Raw genomic sequence first — 19,523 nt, forward strand, 5'->3', positions numbered from 1 at the left:
TAGGTACAATGCCTTTCAAACTTTTTAAGTAGATGAAATTGCAGAAGAAATCTGTAGAACCTATAAAACTCTGGAAAGCCAAGTTTAAAAAGCACTGCTTTAGTATATGTAAAAATGTAACAAAACTTTTAATATAATTCTAGATATTATTAGTTTGAAAATTATAATTTATCATTAAAAATTCTATAATTTTTTAGCCCCACCAGACAGCATCCTCAGAAAGGTCCTTTGTGTGTATGCGTGTATATATATATATATATATATATATATATATATATATATATGTATATATATATATATATATAACAATTTTGAAAAGCCATATGCACAAATCCGTTGTATGAGAGCTTATCTTTAAATATCATAAACTACATGAACTACACAAAAAATATACAAACCTCTGAGTAGTTTCTATGTGCTTTATCCAAAACTTTTAAAAGAACTTCTGTTTCATGCAGTTGACCATAGTCTCCTACTTCTCTTCTTACACCTTTAAAAATTTTTGTAAACGTGCCTTGGCCAAGACTTTCATTCTTTAAAAGAAAAAAGGAAAGAAAAGGATGACTAAAAATGGAGAGAGATATGAGAATTAGGAAATATGTCCAATGAAAAGAGTTTAAAAAAATCCATAAGCAATTATTTCCCTTACAAACTAAACCCAGATTTGAGACTCCATATTAATTATATTCTGTTTCCTTCACAGTAATAAAAGACAGAAAACTAGAATTAATGAATAAAGTATATTTGGATTCCACTCTGTTCTTAAATGCCCTGAATTAGCTATAATTATCACATTTTATAACATCATTGTTTATTTACATTTATTTACATGTGAAACTTTGTCTTTCCTAATAGTGCAGTAGAAAGGCAAACTGTATGGTTTGTGGAGGAAGAATGACTTGTTCTTTATTACCACTTAATCGTGTGACCTTGTACAGTTTATTTAATCTCTCTGCATTGCAATTCTCTTGGCTTATTTATGTGAGGAATGGGGATAATAACTAATTTTCCATAGAACTGTTATGAACAATAAATGAATAAATACATGAAGGCACATAATACAGTCTACAAAAGAGTAAATTCTCAGTAAGTGTTAGCTATTACTACTATTACTGGTATTTCTTGGCTATCCTTACAGAATAATTGTTGAAAGCCTGCACCCTGAAGCAGGACTGGCTGTGTTCTATTATCATTAGTTTTGTAATGTTAGGTTACTTACCCACTCTCTGCTCCTTCTTACCAACATAAAAATTCATATCTTTATCATTCTGGATAATTCTATCTATTGTCTCCTTATGGAACTCAGACATCAGATGGCCTTTCTCATTCTAGTCTCCAAGACACTTCTCTTTCTTAATTTCTATTTTTTTCTCCCTTTCTGCTGTATTTGAATAATTTTCAGATCTACTTTTCAGTTCACTAGGTCTCCCTTTAACTGCGAATAATCTGCTTTTTGATTTGTCTGTTTTTATAATGTCAGTGAGTATATATTTCATTCTATACTTTTTCCCCAAAATCTAGTTGGGCTGTTTTGATAATGTTTTATTTTTTTTTCCATGTTTTCAACTCCTTTTTTCTTTTTTAGCCACCCATGGCATATGGAGTTCCAGGGCCAGGGATCAGATCTGAGCTAAAGTTGTGACCTAAGCCACAGCTGTGGCAGCACTGGATCCTTAACCCACTGTGCCAGGCCAGGGATCAAACCTGAGTCCTAGTGCTCCCAAGATCCTGTTGCACCAGAGTGGGAACTCCTCCTTTTTTATTTTTAAACATACCTATGTATGTATTTTATAATCTTTATCAGAAAAGTCTGTTATATGAAGCTCTTAGAGTATAATTTTAATGTTTGTTGGTCTCCTGACTCTTGCTCAATCCTAAATTATTTCTCTGAATGTTTTACAATTTTCAATTAAAAACTCATGTTTGGAGTCATTTTATCTTCGGGGTGGCTTAGGTTAAGAGCATATTCTTCCAAAAAGATTTTATATTTGTTTCTGCCAACTACCACAGGGTGTTACTAGGGGAGTATCACTTGTTACTTTAATTTACTGGCTTAAGGCTTCTCAAACCATGTAAAATGGTATAAAGAAATCCCAACTCAAAAGTTTATTACAAATTCTCAGGAGAGACTTTTTTCCTCTTAATTCTCAAGAGCTCAACTAAAACAGGCAACCCTCTTTTTTCTTCTCTTTTTGCAAATGAGTGAATTTTTCACAATTTATAATATATATTGTTTCACTGAGGTTATATTTACTCGAGGGTCCTGGCTTCATTCACGGATGGTTTCACTTTTAACTGGTCTTGCGTAGGTCTTAAGATTTGGCCTTTTTTGTGCTGCTTTTGTATCTTAGTTCCTTGACTAGTGAGACTGATCTTAATTCCCCCAAAAAGTCCTGCAGCCAATCATCAGCTCTTTTGTACTACTTTGTTTTTAGTACCATCTTTGAATTTCCCTTACTTTCTTGAGAACTTGGAAATTAAGATACTGTTTTATAAGATGGCTTTAAATTTTTAATTAAGGTTTATAAAAAATATTTTTTTAATTCCTGAAGAGGGAATACAATTCCATGCTTAAAATAATTAACTAACTGAAGTTTGGTATCACATTTTCGCAAGAAATAAAAATATCTGCCTGCTATATAATTTTTACAATATAGGTTATAATAAATAGTTCCTAAGTGAAGAAGTAGAAAGTGAAGAAAAACAGTTGTTGTTTTATTCTTTTTTTTTTGTCTTTTCTAGTGCCACACCTGTGGCATATGGAGGTTCCCAGGCTAGGGGTCTAATCAGAGCTGTAGCCTCTGGCCTACACCAGAGCCACAGCAATGTGGGATCTGAGCCACATCTGTGACCTACACCACAGCTCACGTCAATGCCAGATCCTTAATCCACTGAGCGAGGCCGGGGATCAAACCCGCAACCTCAAGGTTCCTAGTCAGATTCATTAACCACTGAGCCACAATGGGAACTCCCAGTTTTTGTTTTAAAAAGACAAAAAGACAGTAATAAGCATCTAATGACTTACAAATATCAAATCTTCATTTCTGATTTTGTGAAACACCATTTGGTTCACATTATTATGCCTCTGTAATGTTGGTGAGGTTGGCACATCAGAAATACCATTGGTTCTAAAGACTAGAAGGTTTGACTTATCTGTTATTAAAAAAAAAGAAGGAAGGAAAAAATAAAAACACAATGAGGATACAAATTACCCCAAAGGGATAAAATAAAATGTGTACTACATACAAGAAATGCTTAATAACCTCTTACTGTTCATTTTTTTCCATAGAAAACTATTTTAGGAATTTATTCACTGAACTTTGATGTACTCTAACCAGATAGTAGTTTATATATTCAAAATTATAATGTCTTCTTTAATATAATTTTTCAGGAATTTTAATAATAATTTTAATATGCCTGTTATTTCATGGAATTTCCAACCTGTATTTATGCTAAAAGATAATTTAAGAGAAATTAAAATTCTAAAAGAATATAAAAGTTTTTACCTAGAATAACATGAGAATATGGCAGTAAGGTCTTTCAGTTCAATAAATGACTTACTGATACCAAGAAATTATTATTTTTAAATACACTTTAGAATTTTAAATCTTTAAGTCACTTTTAGACAATCCAAACCAAACTTAACAATCTTATTAGAGGATGCTTATACAACATTATAAGGAAAAAAACTTAAATTTGTTTTTGGAGCTTCTTTTTTCCTTTTTCTTTTGAAATCAATATTCTGAAGATACTTCCCACCATACATACACACCATCTATGACCAGTATTTTCAAAATAACTAGAAAATTATTTTACCTTTTGGCTTTGGGGGACAGCATTTAGTAAACTGGAAAATTATACTGTCTGAACGAACAGTTTCCATTTGGTAACAATTCAAAAGATCTTTAAGGTTACTGAAGTTCTTCCTAGTACCACTGAGGTTGTATTCGCCATTCTCATTTTTTGTAATCAAACAGTGCTTATATTCAGTGACATTTTCTCGCTATACAAGTTTATATAAAGAAAGAGAAGGAAAAAGCACAATAGACATTATAGTGATTACTGTGACAAAAAGCTTATCATAGAAGCAACCAACAGAACATTTAGACATTTGAACTGTGAATCCTAATGTAGTACCTGTATAAGGTGATAGAGGTGTTTGGATCCTCAAAAAAGCATCTAATTACAATTCCATAGAAATGGCTTAAGAGTTATTTTATTGAAGGGCAAGGAAGAAAGCAATAGTAATAAACAATAATAATACCATTCTTATCAGGTACCATCATTTACAAGATAAAGTCTAAAACTATTTTAGCATGTTAGGACTTCTATGAGCTAGCTTCTGCTTCCCTCCCCAAGTTTAATTCCTGCCACTCTCAACATACAACCCATGTTTTAGCTTTATTAAGTGACTTAAAAATTTTTCAAACAAATGCCATACTGTATCATGCCTTAATAACTGTACCTGCTATCTCTCTACAGAATGTACAGCCTTTCCTTTTGAGCAAGGGAGTTTTATTCAATCCTTAAAACTCAGTTCAATTTCCCCTTTTTTTCTGAGGTCTTCCCTAACAACTCTTACCCCATTCCATAAGCAAAGGTGATTACTGGGTAACTACTGTATTTCTATAATTACAGGTGGCAATTTTAATATTTTTCAATTCTCAATGATTGTGTTACGTGCTATACTGTGAACTTGCTCATCCATCTATTTTTTAACTGCTAATTGTAAGCATATTTAGCCTACTTAAAACTATTTTTATAAAATTGACTCAATATCTCAAAGTCAACCTCAAGTCCTCCTTACTCCAACTGACCTTTCCTCTTACTATGTTTGTTTACACTGGATAATAACTGGTAATAAACAATGCTCAATTTAGTATTTTTTTGTAGTATACTTTTTGTTTTTCCAAAAGATAAATTTCTTTAAGTAGGTCTACATCACATATCCCCTAATACACAGCACTCATGCTGGGCAAATACAGTAAACAAAAAAATATATATATTATATTTTTTGATTTGATAATTGATTATAATGGACTGTCATATACTATAGTAAGCAGATACTGTGAAATTAGGATAGATTATCAGTATTTTACAAAGTTAAAGTCATAGAGCAGTCTACCTTCTGTATTTATGGACTATTAATCCATTTTACACGTGCTAAATATAAGATGACTGCTTTTTATGAAAATGAAAACAGTAACAAAATCCTTACATTCTCTACTTTTAAAAAGTAAGCTAAATTTTGGAAGCAGCTATAGTATAAATTTTCAAGATTTATACTATGAAGATGCATTTATCTTTTTAGATAATTCTGGATAGTAAATAATCTTAGCTGAGATCCAAAATGATATGTATTAACAGTGAGATTTCACTGCAGTTTTACATTTAAAATATAGATTGTAGGAGTTCCCGTCGTGGCAGAGCAGAAACGAATCCAACTAGGAACCATGAGGTTGTGGGTTCGATCCTTGGCCTCGCTCAGTGGGTTAAAGATCCGGCATTGCTGTGAGCTGTGATCTGTAGTGTAGGTCACAGACAAGGCTTGAATCTGGCATTGCTGTGGCTCTGGCGTAGGCCGGCAGCAACAGCTCCAATTAGACCCCTAGCCTGGGAACCTCCATATGCCACAGGTGCAGCCCTAAAAGGACAAAAGATAAAAATAATAATAATAATAAAATAAAATATACATTGTAGACCATAATTTTTAATGTTGGAAAGCCGCTAATTAAAAGTGCAATAACGAAGTTCCCGTTGTGGCCCAGCAGAAACCAGCCCAGCTAGTATGCATGAGGATGCAGGTTCGATTAGTGGCCTTACTGAGTAGTTCAAGGATCTGGCGTTGCTGTGAGCTGTGATGCACACTGCAGACACAGCTTGGATCTGGCATTGCTGTGGCCGTGGTGCAGGCTGGCACCTGCAGCTCTGATTTGACCCCTAGCTTGGGAACTTGCATGTGCCAGGATGTAGCTGTCATCCCCTGCCCAGCACAGTGGGTTAAAGAATCTGGCATTGCCGCAGCTGCAGCATAGGCTGCAACTCTGGCTCAGGTCTGATCCCTGGCCTGGGAACTCCATATGCCACTGGGTAGCCAAAAAAGAAAACAAAACGTGCAATAATGTCTGTTTCTTTGTATTATTTTACTTCACTCTAATCCTATAACCATTAGTGATAAAAGGAAAGTTTACTTCTGATATATTTGTTCTGCATACTTTGGTAAAGATTTCATTTTTTTTTTTGAAGTAAGAAACCTCAAGAGACTATATGAAATCTGACATGCTTGTAATACCCAAACATCAAAAAATAAATTCCAAACAAAAAGACAGTAAGACATTATTAAATAATTTAATTTTTAAATATAAATCTGAGAAATTCTATCTTATTTATGAAGAATCCCTGAGGTATATTAAGTTCACGTGTTATATCCAGAGCTATGAGTATTAAAAAGAAAATATGGTAGATATTATGAAGGGGAAATTACATGGGCTAAATAAAGATGTTATCATTAGTCACTATGATATACTAACCTCAACAGCAAAAGTCAGAAAATATTTATTAAAGTCCTTAGGACTGCATCGAAGTACAAAGAGTCCAGTCTGATTACCTGCTTTCTTCAGTTTACTGATGGCAAAATCCATTCTAAAAGCAAATAAGTAATTTGAATGATAATGGAGCAAGAACCATGCATAGTGACCAAAATGACATCTAAAAGATCAAAAGTCAAATTTAAAACTCTCAGATTTTTTTAGAAGTCTCCTGTGCTTTATATATTTATCAATAATCTTGAAATGAAAGATTTTAAAGTACCAAGCTATTCTGCAATAAGTTCAAACCAATGCAAGGGGTAATTGTATTACTTTAAAACAAAAGGTCTTATAAGATATGCAAAATCATCAAAGACCAATTTACTCATTTGAATTTTCTGCCTTGTAATTACAAATTTAGTATTTTACAAGCCATAGTCTCATTAAAATTCATTTAACTATGCAAACAATATATTATAAAACAGTACTTATACCTCTTTTATCACAGCAGTTACCAATATAAAAAATTTGTATGCATTTTTAGTACTTAATATGAAAGTCTAATAAAAGCCCTACAGCAAGAGACAAAAGACCATGATTTTTAAAATCTGCCATATGTTTAACTGAAGGTGTACATCATAAAAGAAATGTAATCGAAGTGAAAGCAAGAATTATCTCCATTTCAATCACTATATTTCTCATACATAAACCAGTGCCTGGTGCATTAGGTATGTAGTAAATATTCTACAAATATTTGAAAAAACGGATGGATAGATAATGAATGACTAAATGGTAGGAGTTTTTAAAATACTGAATAAGTAAATTAGAATGTTCAAGCAGTGCAACATTTTCCTAACAACCATACTTTCTAAACAGACATTAGGTATAAAATCAGTCTTAAATATCAATCAGGAAATTATTTCTCAAATATTTAATTAAGGATAGGTTCATGTGAAGAAACATGCTCACAATCCCAGACTGTTTCTTCTGCTCAAGTCCCTCAAACCCATTGCCAATCATAAAGCACATCCTGCCTGAGAGATAACTAGGACTTGGGGTAAATAGATGTTGTATATCTCTAGCTTTATCCAGTATAAAAGTAAAGGCCTACAACTATGTGGATCAATATGGCAGGTAGAAGCCACATGAAGCTATTTACAGTTGACCCTTGGACAATTTGAGTTTGAATGGCAAGGGTTCATTTCTATGCAGACATTTTCAACAGTAAATACTAAAATACTGCGTAGTCTGTGGTTGGTTGAATCTGACGGTGCAGAGGAGCAGCAGATTTGGAAGGCTGACTATAAGTTATATGTGGATAACACCTAGCTAGTATTGTTCAAGGGTCAACTGTAAATGTAGTTATTAAAAACTAAATTAAGGAGTTCCCGTCGTGGCACAGTGGTTAATGAATCCGACTAAGAACCATGAGGTTGCGGGTTCGGTCCCTGCCCTTGCTCAGTGGGTTAAGGATCTGGTGTTGCTGTGAGCTGTGGTGTAGGCTGCAGATGCAGCTCGGATCCTGCGTTGCTGTGGCTCTGGTGTAGGCCGGTGGCTACATCTCCAATCGACCCCTAGCCTAGGAACCTCCATATGCCGCAGGAGCGGCCCAAAGAAATAGCAAAAAGACAAAAAAAAAAAAACTAAATTAAATAAAAAATTCAGTTCTCTTGCTGTACTAGACACATTTTAAATATCAAACAGCCACATCGGGCTAGTGGTAATTATTAAAGAGCACAGATAAAGATTTTCATTTTCATCACCATGGAACATACTGTACAGCACTAGTCTAGAAATATGGACATCATATATATTTCGTGTTCAAAGTGAAAAGTAGGAGTTGGATTATCCAAAAATATTAGTGATTATCAAATTTTGAATTGTGGCTCCTCCGCAGTATTCTCAAATTAATGAAACATAAATTAAAGGTACATTGAAGAGTTTTTACAAAATTAACACCAAGAATTAATTAAACACACATAGGCAACTAAATATCAAACTTATACAAGTTAGAAATATTATAGAAATTGGGATGCAGATGGTAAAGTACATTGTAAACAATTCTAATTATTATATAATTTTATTGCAAATAGACTTTGGCTACAAGGAAAAAAAAAATACCTCAGATTAAGATAACACTTCTTTCCTAAACTTGTAAACTTATGTATATCATTCTCTTATGTAAAATCTTTGTAACTATCTCATTTACTTTTTTAAAAAATTACTTTTTAAAGTCTGCATTACTCACGAAATTGGGCCATGACAGTTGCTTTGTATATTTTCAAGCACCATTGGAGGTGCTACTTCTTTACAAAGGTAATGATGTGCGTCTGCAGTTAATCTATAATATCCATCAATTAACGATACAAAAGACAAAGCTTCTCTTAATGAGCTAAGCTCAATTTCCTAAAAGCAGAAAAGAAAAAGAAATACTACATATCATTTTAAAAATCAACTGTATGCTATATACTGAAAATTCTTTTCACTCCATACTGTCAGATAATTCTTCTAAATTAGTTTTCTTCTAAATTGCTCAAATGGGAGTTCCCGTCGTGGCGCAGTGGTTAACGAATCCGACTAGGAACCATGAGGTTGCGGGTTCGATCCCTGCCCTTGCTCAGTGGGTTAACGATCCGGTGTTGCCGTGAGCTGTGGTGTAGGTTGCAGACGCGGCTCAGATCCCGCGTTGCTGTGGCTCTGGCATAGGCTGGCAGCTACAGCTCCGATTAGACCCCTAGCCTGGGAATCTCCATATGCCGCAGGAGCGGCCCAAGAAATGGCAAAAAGACAAAAGACAAAAAAAAAAAAAAAATTGCTCAAATGTCTTTTATGGCTCCCAATTACTCAATCTGAATTATAAATTCTTATATCTGATATTTAAGATCCTCTCAAATATGGGTTTATCATGCCTTTCTAATTATAGTTCACTCTACATTCATAATTTCACACATTTTACAATATACCTATTAGACAAATGTGCTAATCATCTCAATTAGAAACATATCTAATCTGATATACAAGTTGGTATTATTTAGAAATAATAAAAAAAGTTGAAAGAAAGATTAACTCAGAAAAACAAAAAATTCTAAGTGTGAGAATGTAAGTGTGATCATTGTATAGTGCTTGGCCCATCAATGAACAATATTTAGTCATAATGAGAATGCAAAATCTGGACTTAGACCAAAAAGTATGATAAGGAGAGAATTATGTGAGGTTTTAACTACAAAAGGTATTAGCTAACATAATTAGGGCATAAAAATTGGTACTATAAAAAATACCATAAATAATGTTAAAAGACTTGGAGAACTTCAAACCTGTACAATTAAAGATTAATACCTAAGAATAGGGAAGCATGCTGAAAAAAAAGTGAGCTTCAAGTTTTATAATTTTGGTAATATAACCCTGAAATGTCCATATAGGTGAGTCATAGAGATACTTAGGTTAAATAAACACAGAACATTAATATGAAGTTTAAGCTAAAAGAGCAATAAATATTTGAGTTACAAAGAAAACAGAGCCCTAGCTAAAGAAGAAATTAAAGAGCAGAGTACAAAAGATTTCATTTCTTCCCTTTCAATCCAAGTAAGTGGGAGTTCAGAATCTGTTTTTAAAGAGAGGAAGGGTTAATCTTTCATAATTAAACATATGTCATTGTTTTGGTAGGCTTCACCTGGGATGGTTTACATTTTGTTATATACATAGGCAGTATAACGGGTTTTATGTACATCTCTATAGCCAAAAATAATTATACAATTGTCCTTCCAACCTTCCATATCCATATGGGATTGGCTCCAGGATCTCCCCTTCACAGACACCAAAATCCATGGATGCTCAAGTTCCTTACCTAAAATGGTGCAGTATCTGCATATAACCTACACACATCCTAACATATACCTAAATCATCTCTAGATTATTTATAATACCTGATACAATCTAAATGCTATGAGAATAGTTGTAAATAAAATGTAAATGCCAAGTAAATAGTTGCCTGCATATGGTAAATTTAAATTTTGCTTTTTGCAAGTTTCTGCAAATTTTTTCTGAACATTTTCAATCTGGGGTTGGTTGAATATGTGGATATGGAACCCACAGATACAGAAGGTGGACTATAGTCTAGACTGTGTATCATTACAGCAGGGATCTAGCATAATTGGGATGGTGGGAGGAGGGGAAGTAACTGGTGCTTTGCTAGTCATAAAAATAAATGAAAAATATATTAATGTACAAGAAATTCTACAGGAAGATAGTGTTGGTAGTGATACAAAAAGCTAGATGTAATCATAATCAGAAAGCTTACTAAACTAATATTTATGTTTACAGCTATGTTTAAAACTAAAATCAAAAATCCCTAAAGGAAAATAATAAGATTCAGAAATACTTATTTCTGACAATTGTGAAATATAACCATTATTTAAGTATGTGGCAAACTTACCAGACTTTTGCCATCTTGCTTATGAATAGTTACAATTCTGCTTTCATTTGAGCCTTCTTGGTTTGCCTGTTTAATACTGACATCAATGATATCAGGAAAATCACAATATAATTGTAAATCCTATAATTAAGAGCAATTGAAATCAACAGGCAGAATTTATGGAGACATTTTAAAAAACAAGACTTATGAAGAAGACTATGTTCCAGATTCTTTTAAAAAGCATTGATAGCAACAGTTAAAACACCAAATGGGACTCTCGCCCCAATAATCTAACCTATAAGACTACATTGTATCTCGTTTTGACTTAAAAATGAGAGCCTTAAAGGGTGCCAGGAATCTAAAGTGGGCTATCACACCCTTCAATCCAATCAATATTAACAGGAACCACTGCCAGAAATTGAAAGTTTACCAAAGAATGAAGATAAGTAAATAAATATATAAATATCTTATAACATCCAAAGAACAACATAGATATTAAAAAACTTAAAACCTGTAATGCAATCCTAAAATAAAGTTAAATTATTTAACAAGTACATACCATAAAAATCAATGAAAATTAATCTTTTTCCAATTAATTAAATTTCACGATTGTGCTTTCTATTATCAATAGTAAAAGAAAAAAGGAAGCAAAACCACTTTAAAAATCACTTTAGAACTCAAGTCTTTTCTGAAACTCTAAGAACACCATTACTAATTATCTTGTCATAAAAAATTAATTAAAAGCCATTTAAGAACAATGAGAAAAGAACTACAAATACGACCTTGCTGGTGTCACACTTAAAAATTTCTAGTATCAATGGGAGTAGTTCAAAATCATATTTCAAATGTCTAAAATTACTTTGCTTCTATTGCCATTCTATTTAAATTAACAAAGAATGAGAACATATCATTGAGGATTACCTGTTCTGTCAGTGTCTCACTTTCTTTATGTTTCCCTCTTGACCACTGAATTCCACCGTTTCCAGTTATTATAATGGTTGCAAAAATCTCCTCACCTGAAGGACCTCTTCCAGGTTCTTTTACTTCAAACTGTTCTGTGTAGAAGGCAGACTGAAGAGTTTCCAGATTTATAAGATATTTAAGTTTCAAGTTTCTGGCAGTGGCTTTGCAATGGCTGAATTGCTCAATAAATCTGCGAAATCTGTACCTTATTCGCTTCCTTGTCAAAATATGATAGTCTTGGATCTTTGCTCGAACACATTTTGGTAAGAATGTCTTGTAGCTAGGAATATAAAGCACACACAAAAGCAAAACAAAATGGAACAAAACAAAATTAAAAGAGGTGTGATAATCTACGTGGGAAAATAATCTTAAAGAGAATGGATGTCTATACATGTATAACTGAATCACTTTGTTACACAAAAGAAATTATCACAACCCTGTTAATCAACTATATTTCAATAAAACTTAAAAAAAAAAGTTACTGAGTTCCTATTGTGGCACAGTGCGTTAAGCATCTGGAATTGTCTCTGCAGTGGCTCAGGTCACTGCTGAAGCACAGGTTTGATCCCTGGCCCAGCACACTGGGTTAAGGATCCAGCATTGCCACAGCTGTGACTTATGCTCAGATTCAACCCCTAGCCTGGGAACGTCCATATGACATGGGCACAGACAAAACAATAAAAATAAAAATAAATAAACAAATAAATAAAAGAGAAGTCACCACCTTTCTCCACAGTAAGTAACATAGTAGTCAAGTGGGAAAGGGTGATACAGCCACCATCCATACAGTATAAAACCTTAAAGTTTTGTTTGATGATGTGAATGCACTTACAAATTCTGAGTTACCATAAATTTTTAGAATAGGAAATGCTAGTTTTCTTCCCCTAATGAAAAGAAGGTGTATAATATGTTATACATCTTAATAATAATGAAGCCTCTAGATACTTTCTCTGATTATTTTATATACCATTTTTTTGGCTGTGTTACATATACTTCCTATGATGCTGTACCCCCAAAATTATCTCAATTCTGGAAATTATTATAGTTTGTTAGGTGCTACTCATATTCACTAGGTGAACATACTTCTTTTGTTTACACTATTTTCTCAGCCTAGCTTCAATAACTCCTCGTAATTCCTTTGCAATCAAAACAATTTCATGCGGAAATGTTCTGACTCCTTTGTACTTGCATCTCTATGTAAAATAGCCTAAAGAAAATAGATAACTTTTTCCCTCTGTTCAAATACCTGACAAATGAAGAACATTTTATTTATAAAGGTACAACTGTATTAAATTTTCATGGCTTCATATGCTAATCCTTCTTCCCATCACCCATCTCTTAACTGGTTAGCTCTTACTCATTCTACAAGTCTGTTTAGGATCATCAAATCCAGGGAACTTCTCCAAACCTCTATGACTACTTTAGAGGCTATTCCCTTTGTTCAATAACATTCTGTGCATGGTTCCATAATATCACTTAACACATTATGCTGTACTTGAGTCTGGAGCTGTCTAATGTTGAAAGATTATCATTACATTTCAAGGGTTATTTTGCACTAATTATTATAATAGGCACCATTAAAACTTAAGTTAAATAAACTGACAAATAAGTTATCTTTAAAATATAGATAACAGGGAGTTTCAGCTGTGGCTCAGGAGTAACAAACCTGACTAGTAACCATGAAGATGTGGGTTCAATCTGTGGCCTTGCTCAGTGGGTTAAGGATCTGGAATTGCCTTTAACTCTGCTCAGATCTCGCACTGCTGTGGCTGTGGCGTAGGTCGGTCACTGTAGCTCTGATTTAACTCCTAGCCTGGGAACTTCCATCTGCTGTGGGTGTGGCCATAAAAAGCAAAAAAAAAAAAAAAACAAAAAAAAAACAAAAAAAAACCCAAAAAAAACAAAAATTAGAAAAATAAATAAAATATAGATAATAAATACTCAAAATGCATCACTTCCTAATTATTTTACATTTTACTACTATCTGGCTTTTGAGGTTATTTATCTCTCATATCTGAGTGGTGAAAAGGGTTTGCTCTTGCTCATCTCTTTCCAAATTCTGCATTTGGTGACTGTCAGGTTGATACTTTGATACCCCCAGAGAGGGTATTTATACCATGGATGTCACCAAAAATTACAAACAATTCAGAGCTTTTTCTTCCCCAGAACCAGTTGTTAAACATTTACCAACACATCACTACTGAATGACTCCCTTCCCTCTCTAACTTAATCCCCTTAAGGAACTCTCATTTTTGTACTCAAGTAGCCAAAGGTAGAAAAACATTTGACAAAGTAGATGGGTTGCAGTATAAATTCAAAATCACCAATTTAAAGTAGGCTTTATCAACCACCATCACTTTTTATACTTCTCTGTTCAACTAACTTTCCAAAGTCCCAAATCTATGTCAAACCTTCTCCAATATCCTCAAATCTCCTACGTTTTTTCTGCCTTAAAATCGGCTACATTCCTCCTCACTTTCGGCCAATGATTTTATCTCTTTCTTAGAAAAACAAAATGCTTCTCTAAGCAGAGCTCCTTCAATATCTTGCTAGCAAACCCATATACACCTGCACTTTTTCTCTCTTCTTTCCCACCTATTACAGTAAATGAAGTATACACCCATTAAATTCATTTCTTTGATATGTACTTACTTATACCCTCTCTCTTCTCCTTACACACATGCGCCTTCCACGGACTTTGACCCTATTTATTATTTCTCTTCTACCCACAAGTTTTAAAAAACTAATGTCTAATGTTCTTCCCAGCTTAAACATAAAATCTTCCTACACCTCATCTCCTTGCAGCTACAGCCTATCTGGCCTCTTTCTAAAATAATTTATACAACCATTTCCATTTTCTCACCTTCTATTTACTCCTTGACTGACTCCAATATGGCTTCTGTTCCATCACTCCATAGAAACTGTTCTTGCTAAAATCAAGAAAAGCTTCCATGTTGCTAAAACAAATTCCTTGTTCATTTCACTTGTAATTTTATGGCAGCATCCATCACTGTTGGTCATTCTCTCTTTGAAACTCTCTCCCTTTAGTTTTCCTGACTTTATTCCCATCTCTGGCTACACTTCAATTTTCTCTACAGGTTCATTCCCCTTTAGATGGTGATTAATTATTAGAATTTCTAAGCCGTAATTATGGACCCTCTCCTCTTCTTTTCTATACTTTCTCTCTCAATACGCTATATACAAATGACTCTGATATCTCTAGATCTAGACCCCTATCTTCCAGTGAAGTCAATCTATGCATTTATTACGGCTCTCAAAAGCACCTCAAACAGTGTGGCAAACCAAACTCATGGTCCCCCTAATGTCCTTCCCGCTAAAATATCCCCTTACAGCACTCCCTATCTAAGTAGGCAACACTATAGTTCATACATTTCTGAAACCCCAAAAACTTAGGCATCATCCTTCACAACACCTTTACCTTCAACCTCCATTATTCAACCCATCACCATATTTCTTTGGTTTTACCTTCTAAATATTTCTCTTATTTGCCCATTTTTCTCATTTTTTTTTTTTTATTTTCCCACTGTACAGCAAGGGGGTCAGGTTATCCTTACATGTATACATTGCAATTACAGTTTTCCCCCCACCCTTTCTTCTGTTGCAACATGAGTATCTAGACATAGTTCTCAATGCTATGCAGCAGGACATTTTTCTCATTATTAATCCATTCAGTTGCATCTCCTGGAGGAACTACATCAATGGCCTTAATCTCTGATTGACCCACATTTCCATTTGCTCTTCTAACTCTGATTTGTTTTCCACACTGGAGTCCTGGGACCTTTTAAAAACATAAATCTAGTCGTTTTACCCTTGCTTAATACTCTTACATCGTTTCTCAGTGTTATTAATCTTACCAACAGAATCCTAAGGCTCTACATGGTTTAGTTCCTGCCTCATCACTTACCTACTAACTCTCTGAGGTCTAGTTATACTGACTCTTCATTCTTCCAATGTCTCCTTCTGCTACAAGGTGACTTTCACGAGCCTTACTCTCCATCACTACCTCTCTCCACCCATTAAATTCTACTCATTTTTCAGATCTTCAAAAAATCTGTTCCTCTTCATGACAATTATATGTTTGTAAATAAACAAATATATAAACTTTAATAGAAGCCTGGACATCATATAAGAAAGCCTCAGTAGGTTTAGAAGAAACACTGAGAAGGTATAAAAACACAATCAGAATGCAAATGATTCCTACTTTATCTATTTCTGTCAAAACATTAGTTACAGGAGCTTCTGCTGTGGCACAGTGGGTTAAGGATCCGTTGTTGGCTCTGCAGCAGCACAGGTTCAATCCTCGACCCAGCACAATGGGTTAAGAATCTGGTATTGCCGCAGCTGCGGCTTCAATTTGATCCCCAGCCCAGGAACTTCCACATGATTCAGGTGCAGCCAAAAATAAAGAACAAGGAAAAAAAAAAACCAAAACAAACAAACAAAAATTAGTTACACCAAGAGCCTTACTAAATCTGGAATACAATCTACATGAGCACCAATAACTACTTGATTTAATAAGGCTTTGGAAGCTTATATGGAGATAAAAAGAGGAGTTTAAGATAAAAACATACAGGGAGTTCCCAATGTGGCTCAGGGGAAGTGGATCTGACTAGCATCCATGAGGACACAGGTTCAATCCCTTGCCTTGCTCAGTGGGTTAAGGATCCAGTGTTGCTGTGAGCTGTGGTATAGGTCGCAGACGGGGCTCAGATCTTGTGTTGCTGTGACTGTGACGTAGGCCGGCAGCTACGGCTCCGATTTAACCCCTAGCCTGGGAACCTCCATATGCTGCAAGTACAGCCCTAAAAAGACAGAAAAAAAAAAAAATAACAACATACAACAAGTCTTTCCACTTTGATGCCTGGGATAAAGGACCAGACATACAGCCTTTGGGAATATCATAGGAGTCATAGGAGAAACTGTTCTTGAACATGGTGAATCCACTTTGGTCTCATGCTATCAGAACCAGACTTGTTAGAAACACTAAAATTGTTTAAGAGACACAAAGCTATTAACTTTTCAAGTATAAAAAATATTTTTCCTGATGCTTTTCTTATACTGAATTTTTAAAGTATCCTAAAATTAAGGCTCTAACAAGCCCTGAAATAAGTTTTGCCTTATATACTATTTTTGTAACATAAAATGAAATCTGAAACATATTGTCACAATTGGAGTAGGCCACTGGAACCTCTGGTATTTACTTAATTGTCTAGAAAGGGAGTCTAGTGATAGAGGTATATAGCTCAACTGCAATGTAAGAGGCTTGGCCCTGGCCTGGTGGTTGCGAATTCAGCAGAGTCTCCTTTAAACCCTCCATTCTCCAGTTCTATTCCCACCCTTTAGCAAAATTAGGATTTTGCAAAGCAGATGAAAAATGAAAAGAAAAAAATTTTATTCATTACCTTTAATTTCTGTACTCTAACACCTAAGCCACAATGTCCAATTAGGAACTGGCATACAAACAGTAAGTATTTAATACATACACATGCACACAGTGATGCACAAACACATATACAGATACATATGTATACACAAAGGCATGTGCTCACAGACACAGATGCACCTAATACACAGGCACAGACACACAGAGATGATTTTACATGTACTTTTTTTAAGTCTGCAGAAGAATATATCTCTAGTTATACTAGTCAGCAATTCATACTCTCTACTGGATATTTCAAGGAACAAAACAGCCTATTTCATTCTGCCGAGAGCTAATCATTTATCTATTCTCCACTGATCTTAAAAAATTTAATGCTGAGTAAATTTCTTTGATTATTTCTCAGAAATAAGCACTAAATGAAAATTCAGATAATATCAGTGAGTTAAATTATACTAAGAAGGCAAGCAAGTCAGATATGTTTTTGCTTCAGGATAGCATAAATTATCTAATATTGAAATATCGGGTACCAAACAAAAGAAAAAATAAGATACATTAGACTATTTCAAATTTTAAATTCTTGTCCTATAAATAATACTTTCAGGAAAGTGAAAAAAAAACACATAATGGTAAAAATAGTGCAAAGCATGTATATGATAAATTACACCTGGGGACTTGCATTCATAATATATAAAGAACTTTTGCAACTCAATAATAATACTGAATTGTATACTTAAAATGTGTAAACTTTACAATATGTGAGTTTTACCTCAATAAAGCTATTTCAAAATATCATGGAATCTTATAATGAATATTTAATATCTATTAAATTTTAAAAATAAAACATTATGCAGAATTTTGCAGATGCATTTTTTATCCTGTTAAACATAATCAGAGAACTGCAATTACTAAACAATCACTGGTGTTAGGACACTAGATTAAGTAATGCAGGGAAACGAATAAATAGATGGCGTAACTCCTGACCTCAAAGAACTCACAATCTACACACAAAGATTGTGCCAAAATTTTGGACAATATCAAGGTCTCCAATGAAGAAGTGTCCCATCGTAGCTTAAGCATAGAGACGGCTTATAGTTAAAATTTCATTTTCAGGAGTTTCCGTCGTGGCACAGTGGAAACGAATCCAACTAGGAACCATGAGGTTACAGGTTTGATCTCTGGCCTGTCTCAATGGGTTAAGGATCCGGCATTGTTGTGAGCTGTGGTGCAGGTCACAGATGCAGCTTTGATCTGATGTTGCTGTGGCTGTGGTGTAGGCCAGCAGCTGTAGCTCTGATTCGACCTCTAGCCTGGGAACCTCCATATGCTGTGGGTGTGGCCCTAAAAAGCAAAAAATTAAGAAAAAAATTTTTTTTAATTTCACTTTTAGTGGCTCAAAGTTCCTCTATCCTTCAACTGTATTTCTTTCAGTTCCTTTAGTTTCTTTCTTTCTTTTTTTTTTTTCTTTTTTGTCTTATTATGGCCGCTCCCACTGAATATGGATGTTCCCAGCATAGGGGTCAATTCGGAGCTATAGCTCCTGGTCTACACCACAGCGACAGCAACACCAGATCTAAGCCACGTTTTTGACCTACACAACAGCTCGCAGCAATGCCGGATCCTTAACCCACTAAGCGAGGGCAGGGATAGAAGCTGCATCCTCATGGATGCTAGTCAGATTTGTTTCCACTGAGGCATGATGGGGACACCCCTTTAGTTTCTATTAAAGACAACTAAGATATTCCTTCCCTGACTCTGTTCTACTATGGTCTGGTTATAGCAGATATTCAATAAATCGCTGTTAAATGAATAACTGAATGACTAATATCCTAGAAGGTGTTTGTCTGAACTTTAATAAAGATCAAGACCTAAGTGGAAAACAGTTCTTTTTGGTTTTCCTTTAAATGTTGGAATCTTCAATATATCTCAGTGAGTTCCTAAAATCATATCTTATGGCCTACACCCTTAGGTTAAGTACTAAGAGACATTTATTTGAAAACAAAACAAGAATACTTAAAACCAAAGAGGAAAAGATATAAACGGGTAACGTGCAAATTAAATATGTACTTGTTTTGAAAGTACTCAGCAAAGGAGAAACTGAAGCTAGTTATTGAGAGAAGAACTTCAAAGAATAAAGGGAATTTTAACTATATTCATGATACGCACACTTAAAATCAGGTAAGTATGTAATATGTAAAACACACATTTAGTCTGCAAACAT

The 19,523-nt window shown here is 34.3% G+C and overlaps 1 protein-coding gene across 5 annotated transcripts in view; it reads right to left on the reverse strand.

Annotated features, from left to right (window-relative positions):
- Positions 1–19,523, reverse strand: part of JAK2 (Janus kinase 2) — a 152,567-nt gene that overhangs the window by 39,262 nt on the left and 93,782 nt on the right. For 4 of the 5 annotated variants that reach the window (XM_021082799.1, XM_021082802.1, XM_021082806.1 and 1 more), the window contains 7 exon segments: positions 11,860–12,181; positions 10,960–11,079; positions 8,776–8,933; positions 6,531–6,642; positions 3,817–4,003; positions 3,026–3,153; positions 399–533 (listed from right to left, as the gene is read on the reverse strand). In XM_021082799.1, the coding sequence (XP_020938458.1) occupies positions 399–533; positions 3,026–3,153; positions 3,817–4,003; positions 6,531–6,642; positions 8,776–8,933; positions 10,960–11,079; positions 11,860–12,181 (1,162 nt within the window). 5 annotated transcript variants of the gene reach the window in all.

This window comes from Sus scrofa, chromosome 1, assembly GCF_000003025.6.
Source record: "Sus scrofa isolate TJ Tabasco breed Duroc chromosome 1, Sscrofa11.1, whole genome shotgun sequence".
Lineage (NCBI taxonomy): Eukaryota > Metazoa > Chordata > Mammalia > Artiodactyla > Suidae > Sus > Sus scrofa.